Source organism: Lissotriton vulgaris, chromosome 8, assembly GCF_964263255.1.
Source record: "Lissotriton vulgaris chromosome 8, aLisVul1.2, whole genome shotgun sequence".
Taxonomy (NCBI): Eukaryota; Metazoa; Chordata; class Amphibia; order Caudata; family Salamandridae; genus Lissotriton; species Lissotriton vulgaris.
Window position 1 is genome coordinate 1578807574 of NC_141696.1, and position 17991 is coordinate 1578825564.

At 44.8% G+C, this 17991-nt stretch overlaps 1 protein-coding gene across 2 annotated transcripts in view; it reads right to left on the reverse strand.

Annotated features, from left to right (window-relative positions):
- AGPAT3 (1-acylglycerol-3-phosphate O-acyltransferase 3) overlaps window positions 1-17991 on the reverse strand; it is a 271235-nt gene that overhangs the window by 42980 nt on the left and 210264 nt on the right. For both annotated transcript variants that reach the window (XM_086935879.1, XM_086935880.1), the window contains 2 exons: window positions 17423-17576; window positions 5437-5539 (listed from right to left, as the gene is read on the reverse strand). In XM_086935879.1, the coding sequence (XP_086792005.1) occupies window positions 5437-5539; window positions 17423-17576 (257 nt within the window). The remainder of the gene's footprint in view (window positions 1-5436; window positions 5540-17422; window positions 17577-17991) is intronic.

Below are 17991 nucleotides of genomic sequence, written 5' to 3' on the forward strand. Positions count from 1 at the left end.
CGAGGCACCAGCTTGATGACATGGTAAGGAGTGCCTGTAATTCCTCCTGCAGTAGTCTTATGTAGTCTTAACTTAGTCTGGTGACAAGTAGAACTCCAGGCAGTACTCCTGGTGTACCACAGAGAGACCTCACTTGCTCAGAGGACACGTCATTCCATTGCAAAAGGAATAACCTTAATCGCCCGAAGGGGTAGCGTGATCAGGGGGCATGATGGGAGAGTCGCTGTTTGGAGGTAGACACATCCTTGCCAGAGCCGTCTCTACCCCTGCCGTTTCTTCAGCACCACCTCTGATGAAGGATTTGTGTCTCTGGCCTTCTTGAACGGGCTGGTGCTGCAGATATCCCTGCATTTGAGATGGGGCTGATGTCTTGGCACATCCTCCTGCATGTTATTTGCAACAGGCAGCCCAGGGCGTTTCGGACTGCAGATCACCCATGGTTTTAGCTGTCTCCATATCTTTCCTGAGTTTCCCAAGTATACTGTAGACTTGAGGGCCAAACAGAAGTTTGCTATCAAACAGAACACTCATGAGGTGCTGTGCAACCTCCGGCCAGAAAGCAGACACTCCAAGCCATGTGTGATGTTGAATTAGGATGCTGGTATTTATTTCGCTGAAAGCAGTGTCAGCGGAGTCCAAGGCACACAAAATACTGGTGCTGTGAACTACTTTCCTCTCTGCTACAGTTTGTCTCCATTTCAGATCTGCATCAGAAAGATGCCTGACCAACTCTAACATCATGTACTAGTGAGAGCAGCCATATCCAGAGAGCACTTCAATTCCCCCAGTGAGTGGCTGCCCTCAGTTTATCTTCCTGCTCTCCTTATCTAAACCGGGGGCATCACCTATTGCCTGGGCAGAGGCTCTTTCATTGCTATGTGCCCAGGATGTATGCACAGTTGCCTGGGCAGTCATTTGTTTCTCAAACCCTGGTGACACTTCTCTTACCTTGACTGGGTACATGATGCTGTCAGTTCTGCACATTGCACATGGTCACGCTGTTCAGTACTGGCTGAACAGCCCTTTTGTTTGCCTCTAGGTGAAATGTATGCAAATCGGCTCCAGGTTATCATCCTCTTGTGGGTCTTCGTGATAATCTTTCCCAGGATCATCCCAGTGTCCGGGTGGCAGAGGGTCAGGGCATGGGGTTAATTGGATCTGAAGGGTTGCCCTGATCTGAACTAGAGTGGTCTGAGGGAACGGACGCCTGTGGTGAAAGAGGAGGAGGTGTCACTGAGATGGGGCCCTAGCGGGAGTGAGCTGTGGTGGTGGACTAGCGGCCTTGTCCCTACACTTCTTGGGGATCGGACAGGTTTGTAGCTCCCTTTCTCCAATGATCTGGTGTGTGAATCTCCTCCTTTGGGCCTGATCGATTAGAGGGATGGAGGAAATTGTTTTGCTCTGGGAGCTTGATGGTGAGGAGCAGTTCGCTTCAGTACGTTATCTGTGTCCAGACTCCATCCTCCCCATTCTGCGAACTGATTGTCCTTTTCTTCAACCTCCCTTTTATGCACCTTGGTGCGTTTCATTGGTACAAAATATGACACACCAAACAACCGATAATACTTAATGTAAGTTTCTTTCAAAAAAGGATGCCCTCTAACGATGCGCAGAGGTACGGTTGTAGAAAAATGTAGGGATCCAATCTGGCACCTGGGGATAATTCTACGTTAAGGAGTCTGCAGGTAGATGTAGTCCCAACCAGATAAGCTGTTACCGAAGTTAAGTAACTTATTTGTTTGAGTAAAAGATTTTTTAGCAAAATAAAAGCAACGTGGAGAAGTTGGGAGTTTCATTTGTGATGCAATTAGCCTTGTTACAGCTAGCCTACCTCTGCACAGACAAAATGAGAGATGGTGGATCAGAAAATCAGGGTTTTAACCTTTAATATGTAAAAGAATAGAGCTGGTAGCATGTGTTGCTGTGGAAATACATGCTCTGCATACTCCTGCCAACTAGTATTGGGTGAACCCGTTTGAAAGTTGATTTTGTTGACTATTGAGGGTGTTGGGGAGAAAAAGCCCCTTCCAGTTTTGACCTAAATGCAATAATATCCATGGTCCGATCAGCATCTGTAACCTCTGCCTATCGCTAGAGCAAGAAGAGAAGGCATGCAAGGCCAAGCACCGCCCCTGAAGGAGATGGGCTTCAAGCCCCAAGGCAAGCCACTCAGTTCACTGGCCAGTCCCCAAGACACTCAGAAACCACCCTCCGATTCGAAATCTGATCAGAACAACCTGTTTTTGTCCCCCTGTGTCAGGCTGGTAAGTAACCCAGTCGGAGGAAAGCTAACCCCTGAACAAGTGTTGGGGAACCACAAAGGAGGAGACTGCTCATTACCCTGATCACACCTCTGGGTAGGCACACATGCTCTGCACAATGGAAGAAGTGTTTCCTCATATTGGATTTTAGGAGGGAGATGCATTGTTTGCAGTATGGCAAACAGGAACTGCTTAAAAAGTGGTTAGGGTTTCCCCAGGAAACCTTTTCCCCATTGGTTAGAGTATGCCGAGAAGTCATCCTCCCTTATTAGCTGGTGCCATGCATAAAGTGCAACAAATGGCAGTATTATCAGAACACTTAATATAACCGAGGAAGATCAGAAGAGGACTTGACTTGCTGTTGCTGACCTGAGAGGAGCCCTGAAGGATTGGACCTGATCTCTTGTACCCAGGACAAAGAAGCAGACTCGGTGGTCACTTGGCTGATCTCGTGTGGCTACGGATAAGGGGCTGCAAGACACCTTTTCCTGGAGTACCCAGCTGACCAGTGGCAATTGGAGCAGGACTTAACTTTTAGACGGACCTCTGCCTGACAGCCTGAGGGTCTCCAAGGTACCGGGGGTCCTAGACGTGTACCCCTGTGAATGTTTGGGCGCGAGAAGAAAGTCTTACATATGGAGCATGCGACTCAAGGCCTTTTTGAACACCTTATTTCATGGATGTAACCTTGCTTTACTTTATGACCCATGATCACCAGTATTTCATTCTGCCTACGCTCATTGCTCGTGGAGCTGGTCTATCATCAACTTTATTCTTGTAACTCCCTCACCTTCTAATCTTATCTGTGAACTACATATGTAATATACTGGTTTGAAGCATCCTATTCCAAGTGCCCTTTTTTGTATTGGATAGTAAAGTCAAGATTTGAACCGAAAGTATGTTACACCCAATGATCTCAATTAAGAGGGGGTGCCGCTCAGAATGGCCTCAAATAGACCCCAAAGATTTTAAGGGAAGTGGTTTACCTCTAGACTTTGACCTGCCTTACTGAAGACACCAATAAATCCATCCTTAATACCTGCAACTTGATTTCTCTTAAAAGATGAGCAAGGTACTTACTACATCTGGATTTTGTAGATTGGACTATCTACCAGGATGGTTTGATTGACTGCTCCAGGGCACACCACAAATTGATGTACTGCTGTGCCAAGGGACAGGGCTATATCTTGCCGTGCCACATACAAATAGGGGACTAAACTTTAGAAACTCTGTTTTTTAAAGAAGCTTAGGAAGAGCATCATCTATTCTAGAGAGTCAGCTGCACGATAGCACCCTATTCTGTAAGGTAGAAAGGGCTCGCTAGGTTCAAATATTTCTCCACCCTCCTGGATAACACATTCTGCTGGGATCTAGGATTACCCTGAATCAGCGTCATCTGTTGATGGAGTGCGGATGCCTAATGGAGTCTCAAATATCTGATTTTCACCGGAGGAAGTGATAGGTGCAATTCAGTGTCTATCCGTCCACAAGGCACCAATATTTCTGATCCCGATCTATGGGTTCCTTTGTTGGCTTAAACTATGAACATTGCTGTAAAAGAGGCAATCCCATTATCACCATCACAATCCATTATCCCAATTTTTAAAAAGGGCATTACGAGCAAACCCCACTTCTATCAACCCTTTTCCTTAACTGACTCGGTGGTCCATTCACACACCTCGGCATGTGAGCAATACTGTGGAATAGGTTATTGCTTCTGGGGGTAGATCCTGATATTTTCTCAGGGATGTGCATTTTAATATGTCTGCGGTGACGAGATACCATGGTGATTGTTCTTGCTCTGAGGGTTTTGCTATCAAATGCTGCATAAGGCAGGCTTGCTTTCTCGCTCCTTTTTTGTTCCCATTGTACATTAATATTTTGAAACAGCTCTTCTTTCAAATAATATTGATTTTCCCCAGGTGGGAAGCCGTGTCGTCCCAGCGTTCTTATATGCAGACAACGCAGTGCTGTTGTCTAGAAATGCCACTGGTCTGCAAAGCTCAAATTATAGTTTTGTCACCGTTATAGTCATTGGAATTGAAGACTAATTTTCCAAAGTCTTATATGATGGTGGCTGGCCCAGGATATAACAGGTCTTTCAAAGTTTATGCACAAGGAAGCGAAATCGAGGATGGATTCTTTTTCTTACTTGTGCGTTTTGTCTGATGCTGCTAGGATGTGGTCCCCGTTTCTACCCGCAAAGAAAAATCTATTTTTAAGGTCTATAACCTCAGTCTTGGAATTTCTTCAAAACTAAGAAGCAAATTGGTTAAACCAATGGCGGACATACCAGGCAAACTGTATTTCTTTCGAACCCTACGGTTCGGATATCTGGGGGGTATGCAGATTGCTCTTCTTTGCATGTTATAAAAAATCTGTTCACTAGGCCCTTGTTGAGCGTACCCAAGTCGAACCCTTCCTACAAAACCCATACGGAGCTGGGTGTAACGGACTTGTCTGATCGACAAGCTCTTCAATCTTTATTAAAACGGCCCTCGGTCTGGTCGAAACAATAACTAGGAATGAACCACACTGTACTAAGGGATTGTCTGGGACCAGACAGGGTATGTCTATCCAATGCAGAAGTACATCGAGACCATGCTTGCAACACTTTGTTGCCTGGAACCTTTTTATGAACCTAGGAATATTTTTTTAAAAGCAATGCAGGTTGGGTGAAAAAAGCTTATATAGCTGTAATACAATCTGAAAGGAGAGCTCAGAATTAATGTAGCCGATACTACGGGGTATTTCTACCTTAAGACCACTCCGCTAGTTGAACCATACCATACTTTTGTTATTAACTCCGACCATAGAATTCTAAAACCTACATTTGAGCGGAGCATGTTCAGCCTAAAGAGTGGAATGAATTTGAAAATCGTAGTCATTGTGGCTGCGACAATGTGTTTCCAGTCCCTTCAACTCAGAGTCAGACTACAGAAATGTGGTTTATATACAAGTGTGGTCACAAAGGACACACCGGCCCTTAGATGCTCCGTGTAAAACAAATCAGGTCATTCAAAAAGGAGCTCTGCATCATATGCTATAATGGCTTCGCCCGACAATAAAACCCTCCATCAGCTCCCATGATATCCAATCAATACAGGTGTTTTTGGTCTGAAGACTAAGCAAGAGATTTAAGTTGCTGACAGTCTGAAGGCCAAGGCTCCCTTACCTGACACACAGATCCGCTTCATAGTTCTTGCCATAGAGGATCCCCAGCAGCGATGGGTTCTTGTTTCCTCTGAAGTTCAGGGTCACGTCATATACAGCAGAAACTGTTGAGACAGATGAAGGTCACTGAGGTCAAAGGTCCTATTCATAGCAAGACCACAGGTTGGCCGTAGAACACAAGCAAACCCAAAGATTTCATATTCAAAAAGGACACAGAACATCTTAACAAGAAACATCCATAGACCCCATTTTAAACAAAAACCTTTTACTTTATTGGTAGAAGGTCTTTTTATTAAGATTTTAACATAATACATGGTCAAAATCCAACATTCAAGTAGATAAAAAAAATGATACAACTTCCTTACTTAGTCCCTACTCAAGCACCCCTTAACTCCATCATCCACCCCCATTCCTCTGCCAGATAAATGCTGTTGTGCAGTGCTATGCAGCAGCTGATTTCTTCATATCTATCCCACCTTCTGTTACAGAAATGTTTTCCAGCTAACTTGAACCCGCCTCCATTGCAGCTTTTGAACCCAGGCTGTCGCCAGAATTAGCAAAGCTTGACTCCTGCATTTATCTCTTGTCCGGGGGCTTGCAAATATTCAATCGGCGGATTCCCAACCCATGCCAGAAACAGACCCAATGAAACCAATGACCACATGGTTATGAGAAGACATTTAAAGTGCCCCAGGCACACACCACTTCCTCTTGTTTATGTCTCAGGGCCCTTCTGAATAACTCCGCAGACTACCTGAGAAAGATTCACATTGTGAAACGTGATGCCTTTTACAACAGAGTTCAGATTCCCCGGCTCTGTTTAAGGCTAGCTCATCGTTCTGTTCCATGACTGTTAGTTTTTCAAATCTCTCAACTCCGAAATCTATGTATACAAAGGACAAAATAGTGTGCTCTTGGACACTGAAAAATGATTTTGCATTTTGTCTAACCAAGTCTTCTCTCACTTTAGAGACTCTTGTACAAGTCCCTGTAATGTCACTGCATTATTTGTCGAGCTGGTACAGTACACCTCCAGTTTATCCACGAGATCACAGTGGTAGCTCATACTTTTGTTCATGTTTGTACACCTCTTAGAGTCAAACATTTTGTCAGGAAACTGCCCGTGGTAGAGAAAGGAAAGGACAGGACAGGTATTTCTTACCCCTTTCTCAGATTTCTGCTTACATGAGTGAATGAGTGTTTGCTTGTCATCTGACAAACCTTTTTAAGAATCTCTTTCAGGTTAAAGAGGGGCCTGCCTGAACTCACATAATTCGTGCTCACTGTGCCACTGGAACCAAGAGACACCCGACTGACTAGCCCCAATCAGGACGAAACTGATCTTGGGTTGCTTGTGTTCTCGTTCAGGGAGGACCTGGCAGTGCAGGTTGGACTGTTCCTATTGGACCAGGGTCAAGACTGATCGGCATATAGTTGGGTCCAAACTGAGGTGACTTGGTGGGTGAAAAACAATGGATTAGAACGCTACCAGAGCTATTGCCAAAGGTTAGACTTCTTGCAAGCATCTCCTCCCATCTTTTAGTGCGCTCACAAAATCAATGCACACACTAACTCAGGTTTTTATTTATAATGATTATTATAAGGCATCTGATGTTCTTCTATAAATCATATGGACAAGGACCATATTCAGTAAGGAATATGCTACTTACCAGTATGCATCTGTTCTTGGCATAGAGGGCTGCAGAGTGGTACATTATGAATAGATCGCCATCTGGTGTTGGGCTCGGATGATTGCACTTGTTTTTCTCTTGGAGAAGTCTTTTGTCGTCTCGAGACTGGTGACTCGTCCTTTGAGTGCTAGTGCGCATGGGCATCGGCTCCATCCTTAGATTGTTTTGCCATAGTAGGGTTAGATGGAGTAGTATGATAGAATACAGATAGAAATGCCCATGTAAGTGTATCTAAATAAGATAGTGTTGGAACAGACACAGGTTTCCGGGGAGGCTGGGAGGGCATGTACCACTCTGCAGCCCTCTATGCCAAGAACAGATGCATACTGGTAAGTAGCATATTCCGTTCGAGGCATATGGGCTGCAGATGGTACATTATGAATAGACTATACAGCAGTAATCTCCCTAGCGGTGGCCACCAGTGTCTGTTGCAACAGTCTGAAATAAAGTCTTTAGTACAGCTTGTCCCACTCTAGCCTGTTGTGTTGCCTGCACATCTACAAAGTAGTGTTTTGTGAAGGTATGCTGTGTAACCCAGGTAGCTGCTTTGCATATGTCATCTAGGGGAATGTTTCCTAAGAATGCCATAGATGCTCCTAGTTTACATGTAGAGTGAGCTCTAGGAGGAACAGTTAATGTCCTCTTTGCTTTTAAGTAGCATATTTCTATACATTTTACAATCCACCTGGCAATGCCTGCTTTAGAGATAGGATTGCCCTTATGTGTAGGAGAAAACGCTACAAATAGTGGTTTTGTCTTTCTGAAAGTTTGTGTTCTCTCTATGTAGTACAATATTGCCCTTCTGACATCTAATGTTTGTAAGGCTCTTTCTGCTACCGTCTGTGGTTTTGGAAAGAAGACTGGTAGTTCCACTGGCTGATTGATGTGGAATGCTGAAATTACTTTAGGCAAGAATTTTGGGTTTGTTCTAAGAACCACTTTATTTTGGTGTAGCTGCATAAATGGTTCTTGTATTGTAAATGCTTGCAACTCACTTACTCTTCTGAGTGAGGTAATAGCTATAAGAAATGCTACCTTCCATGTGAGGAATTGTATTTCGCACCTATGCATAGGTTTCGAAAGGTGGTCCCATTAGTCTGGTAAGTACTATGTTGATATTCCAGACTGGGGCAGGCGGTAGTCTTGGTGGAATGACTCTTTTGAGGCCTTCCATGAAAGCTTTTATTGCTGGTACTTTAAACAGGGAAAGATGTCGGTTTTGTAGGTACGCCGCTATAGCTGCAAGATGTACTCTAATAGAGGTGTAGGCAAGGTTACATTGCTGCAAGTGTAGTAAACAGCAAATAATCGGTCTGTTTAGTGGATGCGTCCAGAGGGTTGATGTTGTTACTGTTACAGTATACAGCAAACCTTTTCCACTTTGCTGCATAGCATGCTCTGGTGGTAGGACATCTTGCTTGCTTAATGATTTCCATACAGTCTGGAGGTAAATCTAAGTATCCAAATTCTATGACCTCAGGAGCCAGATCGCTAGGTTCAATTGTTTGGGATCTGGGTGCATTATTTCTCCATGGTTCTGTGTAAGGTGCATGGGTAATAATCTCAGCTTTTGATGTGGCACCTGTGAGAGTTGCAGTAGCGTGGTGAACCACCGCTGTCTTGCCCACGTGGGTGCTACTAGTATCATTGTCATTGAATGTTGTTGCAGTTTCCGAACCACTAATGGAATTAGCGGGAGAGGGGGAAAAGCGCAAGCAAATTTGTTGGATCAATTTATCCATAGCGCATTGCCCTGGGACAGGTGGTGTGGGTACCTGGATGCGAAGTTTTGGCATTTTGCGTTCTGATGAGTGGCCAAGAGATCTATCTCTGGTTGTCCCCATCTTTGGAAGAATGGTTGCAGCATTTGGTTGTGCAGTTCCCATTCGTGTATTTGTTCTGACTCTCTGCTTAGGATGTCTGCTATCTGATTTTGAACTCCTGGTAGGTGTTCGGCTAACAGATAGATCTTCTGAGGAATGGCCCATCTCCAAATGTCCTGTGCTAGTCTGGATAGTTGGAGAGAGTGTGTCCCCCCCCCTGTTTTTGAATATAATACATTGCAGTCATGTTGTCTGTTCTGATCAGGACTGCTTTGTTGAGGATTTGCATTTGGAAAGCTTTTAATGCTAGAAACACTGCTAGTAGTTCCAGATAATTGATGTGCAGTCTTTTTTACTGTACACTCCATTTTCCCTGTACTATATATTTCTCCATATGCGCTCCCCATCTGGTGAGCGATGCATCCGCTGTTAGTATCACTTGTGGAATCGGTTCTAGGAACGACCGTCCCTTGGAAATGTTTGTTGTGTTCCACCACTTCAGAGAGCGATGTGTGCGGTCGTCAACCAACACCAGATCTGTAATCTGACCTTGAGCCTGATTCCACTGTCGCTAGACACTCTTGTAGTGGACGCATTTGTAGTCTGGCATATGGTATAAGCAGTATGCAGGAGGACATCATCCCTAACAGCTGCATGAACACTCGAGCTGTTAGTGAGTGTTGTGGTTGAAATTTTTGGATCAACGTGATCATTGTTTGGATCCTGACTGGATTGGGGTATACTTTGGCTTTTTCTGTCTATAGTAGCCCCTAGGTATTGTTGAATCTTGTTTGGTTGTAGGTGGGATTTTGTGTAGTTCACCGTAAACCCTAGCTGGTGCAGCAATTGAATGGTCTTTTGTGTGTTTTGAAGACATTCTTCCTGTGACTTGGCTTTTATTAGCCAATCGTCCAAGTAAGGGAAGACATGTATTTGTTGTCTTCTTAGGTGTGCTGCAACTACTGCTAGGCATTTTGTGAACACCCTTGATGCTGTTGTGACCCCAAATGGAAGGACTTTGAATTGATAATGTTGTCCTTCTACTACAAACCTGAGGTATTTTCTGTGGGCTTTGTGAATTAGGATGTGAAAGTAAGCGTCTTTTAGATCAAGTGTAGAAAGAAAGTCCCCTTTCTTCAGTAAAGGAAGTACTTGTTGGAGCGTGACCATGTGGAAATGTTCAGAGTTTATGTATGCATTGAGAAGTCTGAGGTCTAAGATTGGTTTTAGAGACCCGCCTTTTTTGGGGATTAGGAAGTATAGAGAGTATACTCCTGTCCCTTGCTGATGTTTTGGAACCTTCTCTATGGCATGCTTTTGTAGCAGTGATAGTACTTCTTGTTTTAACAATGTTAGATGATCTTGACTCATTGGATTGATATAAGAGCTGCAATGCAACTGTTGTTTGACCTGTCGTCCCCTAATATATGTTACCGTGTAGCCACCTATGTCCTTAAATGTATCGGACACAGGAAATCAATTATTGTATGATCCCCGTTGGTAAAGATACCTATTGACCAACTGTGAGCTATCGCCAAACCTTTGCATTTCTCTTATACACGAACTTTGGCATCATTATGTTTTTAGATTCCATATCGATTGTTCCCTTGGCTTTGTACCCCTCTGGACCTATACCTTTTAAAATTTTTGTATATAATTGTTTCCAAATACGTAAGAGATTTTATAGACATTGCACTTTAGTTATCCTTGCATATTTTTGCACATACTATCGCACTTTATGCCCAGTTCAGGCCTTTCTTTTGTCGCTGCTAAAATAAGTAAGAGACGTTACAGACATTGCACTTTAGTTATTCTTGCATATTTTGCACACACTATTGCACTTTATGCCCAGTCTAGGCCTCTCTCCGACTGATACTACCTCATTCGGCAAATTTTGCATTAGTCTTAAAAATTGCTGCTAATACAACGTTCATTTTTGTATACTTTGCACATACTATGTCATTTTAGGCCTAGCATAGGTCTTATATTTTGTACCATCTATTTGTATGCTGTATCAAAAGCTAAAAACGACTGCTATATATAAGTGATTATTTTTAACATGGTATGTCTCTGCATTCATTGCTAAATTGCTGCTAAATGCTATGTCCAATCTTTGCTTATTTTGCACACATTACTGCACTTTATGTCCTGTATAGGCTTCTTGTCTTGACATGCCCTGCACCAAATGTTTATATTGACGCTATACTTAGTGATTACTTTCTTTTTTAGGCTTTATCTTGATTGGCTGTACTAATGTATTAATGTAATTTGTTTTAGCATGTTTCATCATTCTTTAATCCTTTTCAAAAGTGACTTCAATTGTATCTATGAATGTTGCTATATGGTTGTACCTGTACAAACCGAATAAAGCATTTTGAAACGACTCATTGGACGCTGTCTGGGGGGGATGTTTGGTGGGGTAGCTGTGAGTTCCAGGCAATAACCATGTTGGATAATCTGTCTCACCCACCTGTCTGATGTGATGTTTTCCCAGACAGGTAGGAACTGTGATAAACGTCCCCTGACCGGTGTTATATGGTCTGGGGGGAGTTGTATTAAGTCACTGTTTTGGGGTTGGGGAGTTGCGGTTGTTATTATTTCCGCGACCTCTACCCTTGTTCTGCCTCTTGAATTACCTCTGGGTGATGTTGGTGTAAAAGAGGTAGATTGTTGGCTTGTGCCTGTATTTTTTGACCCCCCTCTATAGGTGGACCTACGAAAGGAACCCCTACGAGTTGGCTGTTGTAATGCTCTCATTGATTTAGCCGTTTCTGTGTCTTTTTTCATCTTTTCTAAAGTCTCATCTGTACCTGAGCCGAAAAGTGTTTTTTGATCAAAAGGTTGGTTCAATAAAGATGTTTGTACTTCTTGTTTGAACCCTGAGACTCTAAGCCATGCATGTCTTCTTAACATGATACTGGTGTTGATGGATCTCGCTGCAGTGTCTGCCGCTTCTAAGGCGCACTTAATGGAAGTGTTAGTTATTATCTTCCCTTCCTGTATAAGCTGGTCTGCCCTTTTTTGATGTTCCTTTGGGAGATGTGTGATGAGTTTTTCTAACTCGTCATAATGCGATCTATCATAGCGTGCAAGAAGCGCTTGTGTATTAGCTATGCGCCAGCTGTTTGCTGCTTGGGATGCTACCCTTTTGCCTGATGCATCCATTAGCTTGGACTCCTTATCAGGAGGAGGAGCTTCTCCTGTAGATAATGAATTTGCTCTTTTACGAGCGTTTGTAACTACAAGCGAGTCCAGAGGTACTTGTCACTTGATAAATATTGGGTCCTTTGGGGCTGCCTTATATTTTTTAGCAATTCTTGGGTTTAATACCCTAGCCCTCACAGGGTCTTTGAATATGTCTGCTGTGTGATTGAGAAGACCCTTTAGCATAGGTAGTGTGCCTGATGTTCTTTGTGCAGCAGGTAGCGTTTCTAAAAGGAAATCCTCTATTTGAGGTTCTGTATGTAAATCTACCTTATGGTATTTAGCTGCCCTATTAATCAACTGCACAAAACCTGTATTATCAGGTGGTGAAGGTTTTGAGGGGTGTAATTGTGGGTCGTTATCATCGTCTGACCCTGCATCATAATTTTCCCATGGGGTCTCCCTCATCTGGGATAGTGTCGTCATCTCCATGAGGTTCTCCCTCCCCTGCATCACTGTCTACATCTGTTTGGGGTGTAGATGGTCTTGGTGTAGAAGGTGGAGGAATAGTTGGCCTAGTGTGAGGAATAGGAGAAGAGGGTGAGTCTCTAGGCTGAGGAGAAAGGGGAGGAGTTGTATTTGTCCCCATTGTTCTCTTTTTAGGAGGAAGAGCTTGGTCATCTAGTTCATTCTTCCTCTTTTTCAGTGATTTTGTCACCACTTTGGCAGTTTGCGGATCGATAAACAAAGTCTTTTGTTTTGGATCTGTCTGCTGCTCCTGTGTCGGTACCGAAGATTTTGGTTCCGAAAGGTGCCTTTGCTTCTGACCGTCAATGTTCTGTGTTTTTGGCACCGAGAATTTGCTCCATTCCGATTTTTTCGGTGTCGAGAAAGTCTTCGACGTCGAAGCATGTTTCGGTTTCGACATGGAATGTTTCGATGCCGAGCTTTCCTTTGTATGGAGCTTCGGTGTCCATGTCGACCGTTTCTCTGATCCGACATGGTGGGAGGCAGAGAGTTTCGGTTTCTGTTTCGGTTTCGTTGCCGGGCCCGAAGGCGGGGCGTCGGAAACTTTCTTCGGTGGTCTGACCGGGCTCGAAGGCGGGGTCGGTACCACACGGGGTAGTTTTTTTGGTAAGGGGACGTCGTCACTCACGGTTTGTTGAACGCCGATTTCCTCGACATCAGACTCGTCCCCTTCCGACCCCGACTCGTCTTCATGTTCCTCTTCTTCTTCGAGGTGCTGGTCTTCGAACAGCTCCGGGATTGCCTCCGACTGCATTCTTGAAACCTCGTGTCTTCGGGCTCGACGGTTTCTAATCGTCGACTTGGAGGAGAACGCTGCGCAGGTTTCGCAGTCCCTGGATTCGTGTTCAGGCGATAGGCAGAGATTGCACACCTCGTGTAGGTCCTTGTGTGGGAACTTAGCACCACACGTTGGACATCTCTTAAATGGAGTCTCTTCCATGGACTCCGGGCTGGACTACGTCGAGAAAGGCCTCCCGGTCTCGTCGACGTAGAAGAAAATGTTTATTGTTGGAGTCGAAACGCGTCGGAATGGAAATGAAATCGTGTTCGATAACAATACCGTCGAATTGGAAAGGGAATACGCGCCGAAATATCACTTTTTCTCGAAGTCGATCTGGAGCGCTTCGATCCTCATCCGAACCCTATGGTGGAAAAAAACAATCTAAGGATGGAGCCGATGCCCATGCGCACTAGCACCCAAAGGAGGAGTCATCAGTCTCGTGACGACAAAAGACTTCTCCAAGAGAAAAACAAGTGCAATCATCCGAGCCCAACACCAGATGGCGATCTATTCATAATGTACCATCTGCAGCCCATATGCCTCGAACTACAGATTACCTAAGCATCGAAAGATAAAGGTGAATACTGGACATTTGTTGGGAACTACTCTTCAGCATTTACTTCCAGAGGCTGCTTGTAGCTGCTCTTTGACAAGTTTTGCAATCTGCAGTGCTTCTGCTGGTAAGGGTCCTTGATTTAGGAACTGCGACTGCCTAGAGTGCCGGCTGGCTGTGTACACAGCTTCGTCAGATCTTGTATCCACACTGAGCAGTCCCTTCAGTCCCACACATTCGTCACATAACCAATTAGTCTACAACTCCCTAACTGTAGATCGGTTACTATTGTAGCTGGGCATACATTACCCGCACTTACACATCAACAAGCCCTTCAAATCTGTGTTCCGCCTGCAGCATCTCTCCAAGCACTAGTTCTTTCTCTGCCCATCAGATATGTGGGGCAGTGTTCATACCCGTCCTCCCTTGGTATTTCTATTGCGCACAGTGAGTTAGTCTAATCGCAACTAACTCGCAGTTTAAAACTGAGAAAAAAGCAATGCTTTCAGTGAAGCAATAGAAGTGCAGAAGCATTAGCCGTCGGTTACTTTTTAGCTGTGCTCGGATAGACCTGTACTAAGTCAATATGCAGAAATCTTCAAATCCACAGCCTTTATGAATATACAGCGGAGAATGGGAAATCCTCATATTATCGTCATATATTCAGCGCACAAAGATGGACAATGTTAACACGCATCAAAGCCTGTAATGCATGCCTACAGTGTCAAGCATAGAGAAGCTGCCTGCACAAAACAGCAGCATTGGCAGAACTCATATCTTCATTTTGCTCCAAGACCATCTGAACATGGCCCCCTTTTTGGGCTGTTCCAACAGCTGTATCAGGTACTGCCACAGCAAACTGTCTTCAGAGCATTGCCTCAAGGTCGTCACTGAACTCGTACCAGTGGTATAGTCTATTCCAAGACTTTCATGAACGCCCCAAGGGGGTATCTTAATAAAGTACCCTGGCAGAGCCCCACCAACCTTACTCACTAGCATGACTGATGCACAAAAGCCCTTGAAGTCAACTCAGGTGTGGAGTCCTGCAAGTTTCAAGCAGATTCTGAATTCTGAGACTAAAGCACACATTCCATTCAGAGATGAAGTGCCCTCTGTAACCTTCAAAGAGCACAATCTCAGATGGGAAGGAGTTACGCAGAGGTGAGGCAGATGTACTAATAGAAAGGCAGAGAAACAAGACTGTCATTTAATATTGGGAGAGAATGTGGCCAATGGCTAGAGCGGTTGACCGCTGAGTTGGGGAACCAGGTTCAAGTCGCGGCAAGGACTTAATTTCCCCGAGCCTAAGAAAAATAAATGTGTCTGTAACGCAACTGGTGCTCATGTAAAGCGCTCCGATACCTTTGAGTTTGCGCTAATCTATATCTCCATAAGAAGGATGCAGGAGTCTGGGAGTGCAGTCCTTCTCCGACTCGCAACCTCCATTTTGCTGCGACTACCTTAGCACGATGGGTATCCCCAAACGTGCGTCCTGTGCTCACTGTGCCACCGGAACCAAGCTATATCTGACTGAAGAGGCCAAAACAAGTCTTTGGCTGCTTGTGTTCCAGTTCAAAGAGGAACTGGTTTGGCAGTTCCGGCTAGACTGTTCCTATTGGAGCAGGGTCAATGCTACTTGGTCTAATTTGCAGTGTCATGGGGGGCCAAAAGAATGACGGACTGGGATGCGGCTGGGTAATCACCAGCGGCTGAGATTTAATCAAGCATTCCATCCTTACTTTTATTTGCATTTTTCATGGTAATGCAAATTAATTCTTAAGAAATCCTGCATCCCTTGATTCCAGCATACATTTGAATAGCCAGGAATCCATTAGAACAAAAGTATGAACCTGAAGAACTTTCCTCAAAGAGAATAGACTGAACTTTCACACTTGAGGAACCTGCCATTTTTAAATCCTGGCACAGTTGCATGAACTATCTGGTGAAGCAAAAGAGTGGCGAGCAACAGGTGGACCCCTAGAAAGGTAGATGCAACGTTAACCACAACATAGTTACAGTTTAGAAGGTAGACACTATCCAGCATGCAGGATTGGTATGTAGGAGACTAAGCTGGCACAATCATAACTGCAAAGTGGGCAACCATGCCATGTGTGCAATCTTTAGCCCGTCCTGGGTTTTTCTAAACTACCAACACTTGGCAAACTGTGGGCTCAGTCCATGAAGCGGTTTATGGCCATGAATGGATCCATGTACACCAGACGGCTACCCACGAGAGGACAGTCTGGCACAAATTACTTCACAGATGTGCAACTGGACACCACAGCGAGAACAATTACATAGTAGCAATTCCCAAGAAAGTGGAGGGGAGCAGGAAGTCAAAGCCAGGGTTTGCCAGAAAGGTTTGTGGATGTCCACACATTTGTAAGGTTGTTGACCTTCACAATTCCTCTCCGACCCTTTCTCACTCTGGAAACAGGATATTGGATTTAGGCAATGGCCTAAAGTACTCCGTGAGCATGGTGAATAGAGGAATGGAACATCCTCAAACTTAGTGGGGTGCATAGGAAGGAGTTTCTCCAACAGGGAAATTTATTTCCCAAAAAGGAAAAAAACAAAAACCTGAATTTGCACATTGCTTAATATATTGGAAGTTTTTGTACATTGCGTCAAAGGCAAAGAGCAAGGGAGCGCTTCACATGATGTGCAGTGAAAACAGGGTGTGCAGAATTAATGTGAATTAATATGATTCTATATATGGTGGTGAATAACCAATATTGACAAAGAATAGCGTATTTGTGAGTACACATGGGTTGGGATGTGAGCCTAAAAAAGCAAACATTCAGTGGCAGAGTCACACAATGAAGGATATTGATGAACGGATGCCGTGTGACAAGCACACAAGGATACTGTTTAGTGAGTGCAGGCTCTTTTCCGAGGGTCATGGGAAAGTAGAAGTCTGTATTTAAGTGCATCAACAAGACAAAATACTTTGCCTCAAGGCGCTCGCAGGAATCTTATATTTGTGAAAAGGAGGTTGTTCAGTCCAAGATGGTGAAACTACGCTCTGCACAGTCTCTACAAGGCAGCTGTGAGCTGTGTCGCTTTGTGTTGTGTTGCAGTTGGCTCAGCATAGCTCTCCGTGGTAAAATGTTCTTTCTGGTCTTGCTTCAGTAGCTTAAGTCTGATAAGTGCAGGTCCTCTATGTAAAGCCCAGAGTAGGAAAAAGGCTTGAACAGCCTTGTAGCCATGGGGTGGGTCTCACCCTGGCAAGACTTAGGAGTTTGAGGTCTGTGGTGGTAGGTCGAGTCACAGGAGCAGGACACACGCCCCCGTTCTATGCAGTCAAGCATGGTTCAACTGGCTGCCCGAGGAGGCCACGCGATGCTGGTGGTGCATCTGAACAGACCGTCGGTGACAGTGGAATCATCATATTTGGCCCTGGCTGAAACGAATATGAGCAATTAGAGTTGAAAAACAGAGCTGCAAAGTGCTGCAGAAAGTCTCACCAGTTCCCCGGAGACAGTGGACGGCGGTGGTGAAGCCTTTGGTTCTGGGCAGCAGGTGATGCTTCAGCTTCGGCAGCCCCTTGGACTCGGCCACCTCCATGCTGATGTGATGCTTCGTTTCTGTAAAACGAGTTCCTTCACAGTACAACAGAAACTAAAGTAACAAATAACAATACAGAGTGAGGAACTACTGCTGCAAGCGTGAGAGGCCACTCAAGTGTGACCATGTACACAACAAAAAGCCAAAACCCTCAGGATAAACAGAGATCCCCAGTGTGAGAGCAAGGGGCTGCTCTGCAGCACCACAACACACCAGAGCGCACAGCAGCATCAGGTGCAAGGGACACCATCTCACAGCCAAACAGCAACAGGGACACACCATCTCACAGCCACACAGCACCAGGCGCAAGGGACACCGTCTGACAGCCACACAGCACCAGGCACAAGGGACACCATGTCACAGCCACAGAACATCAGGTGCAAGGGACACCATCTCTCAGCCATACAGCACCAGGCACAAGGGACACCATCTCACAGCCACACAGCACCAGGCGCAAGGGACACCCTCT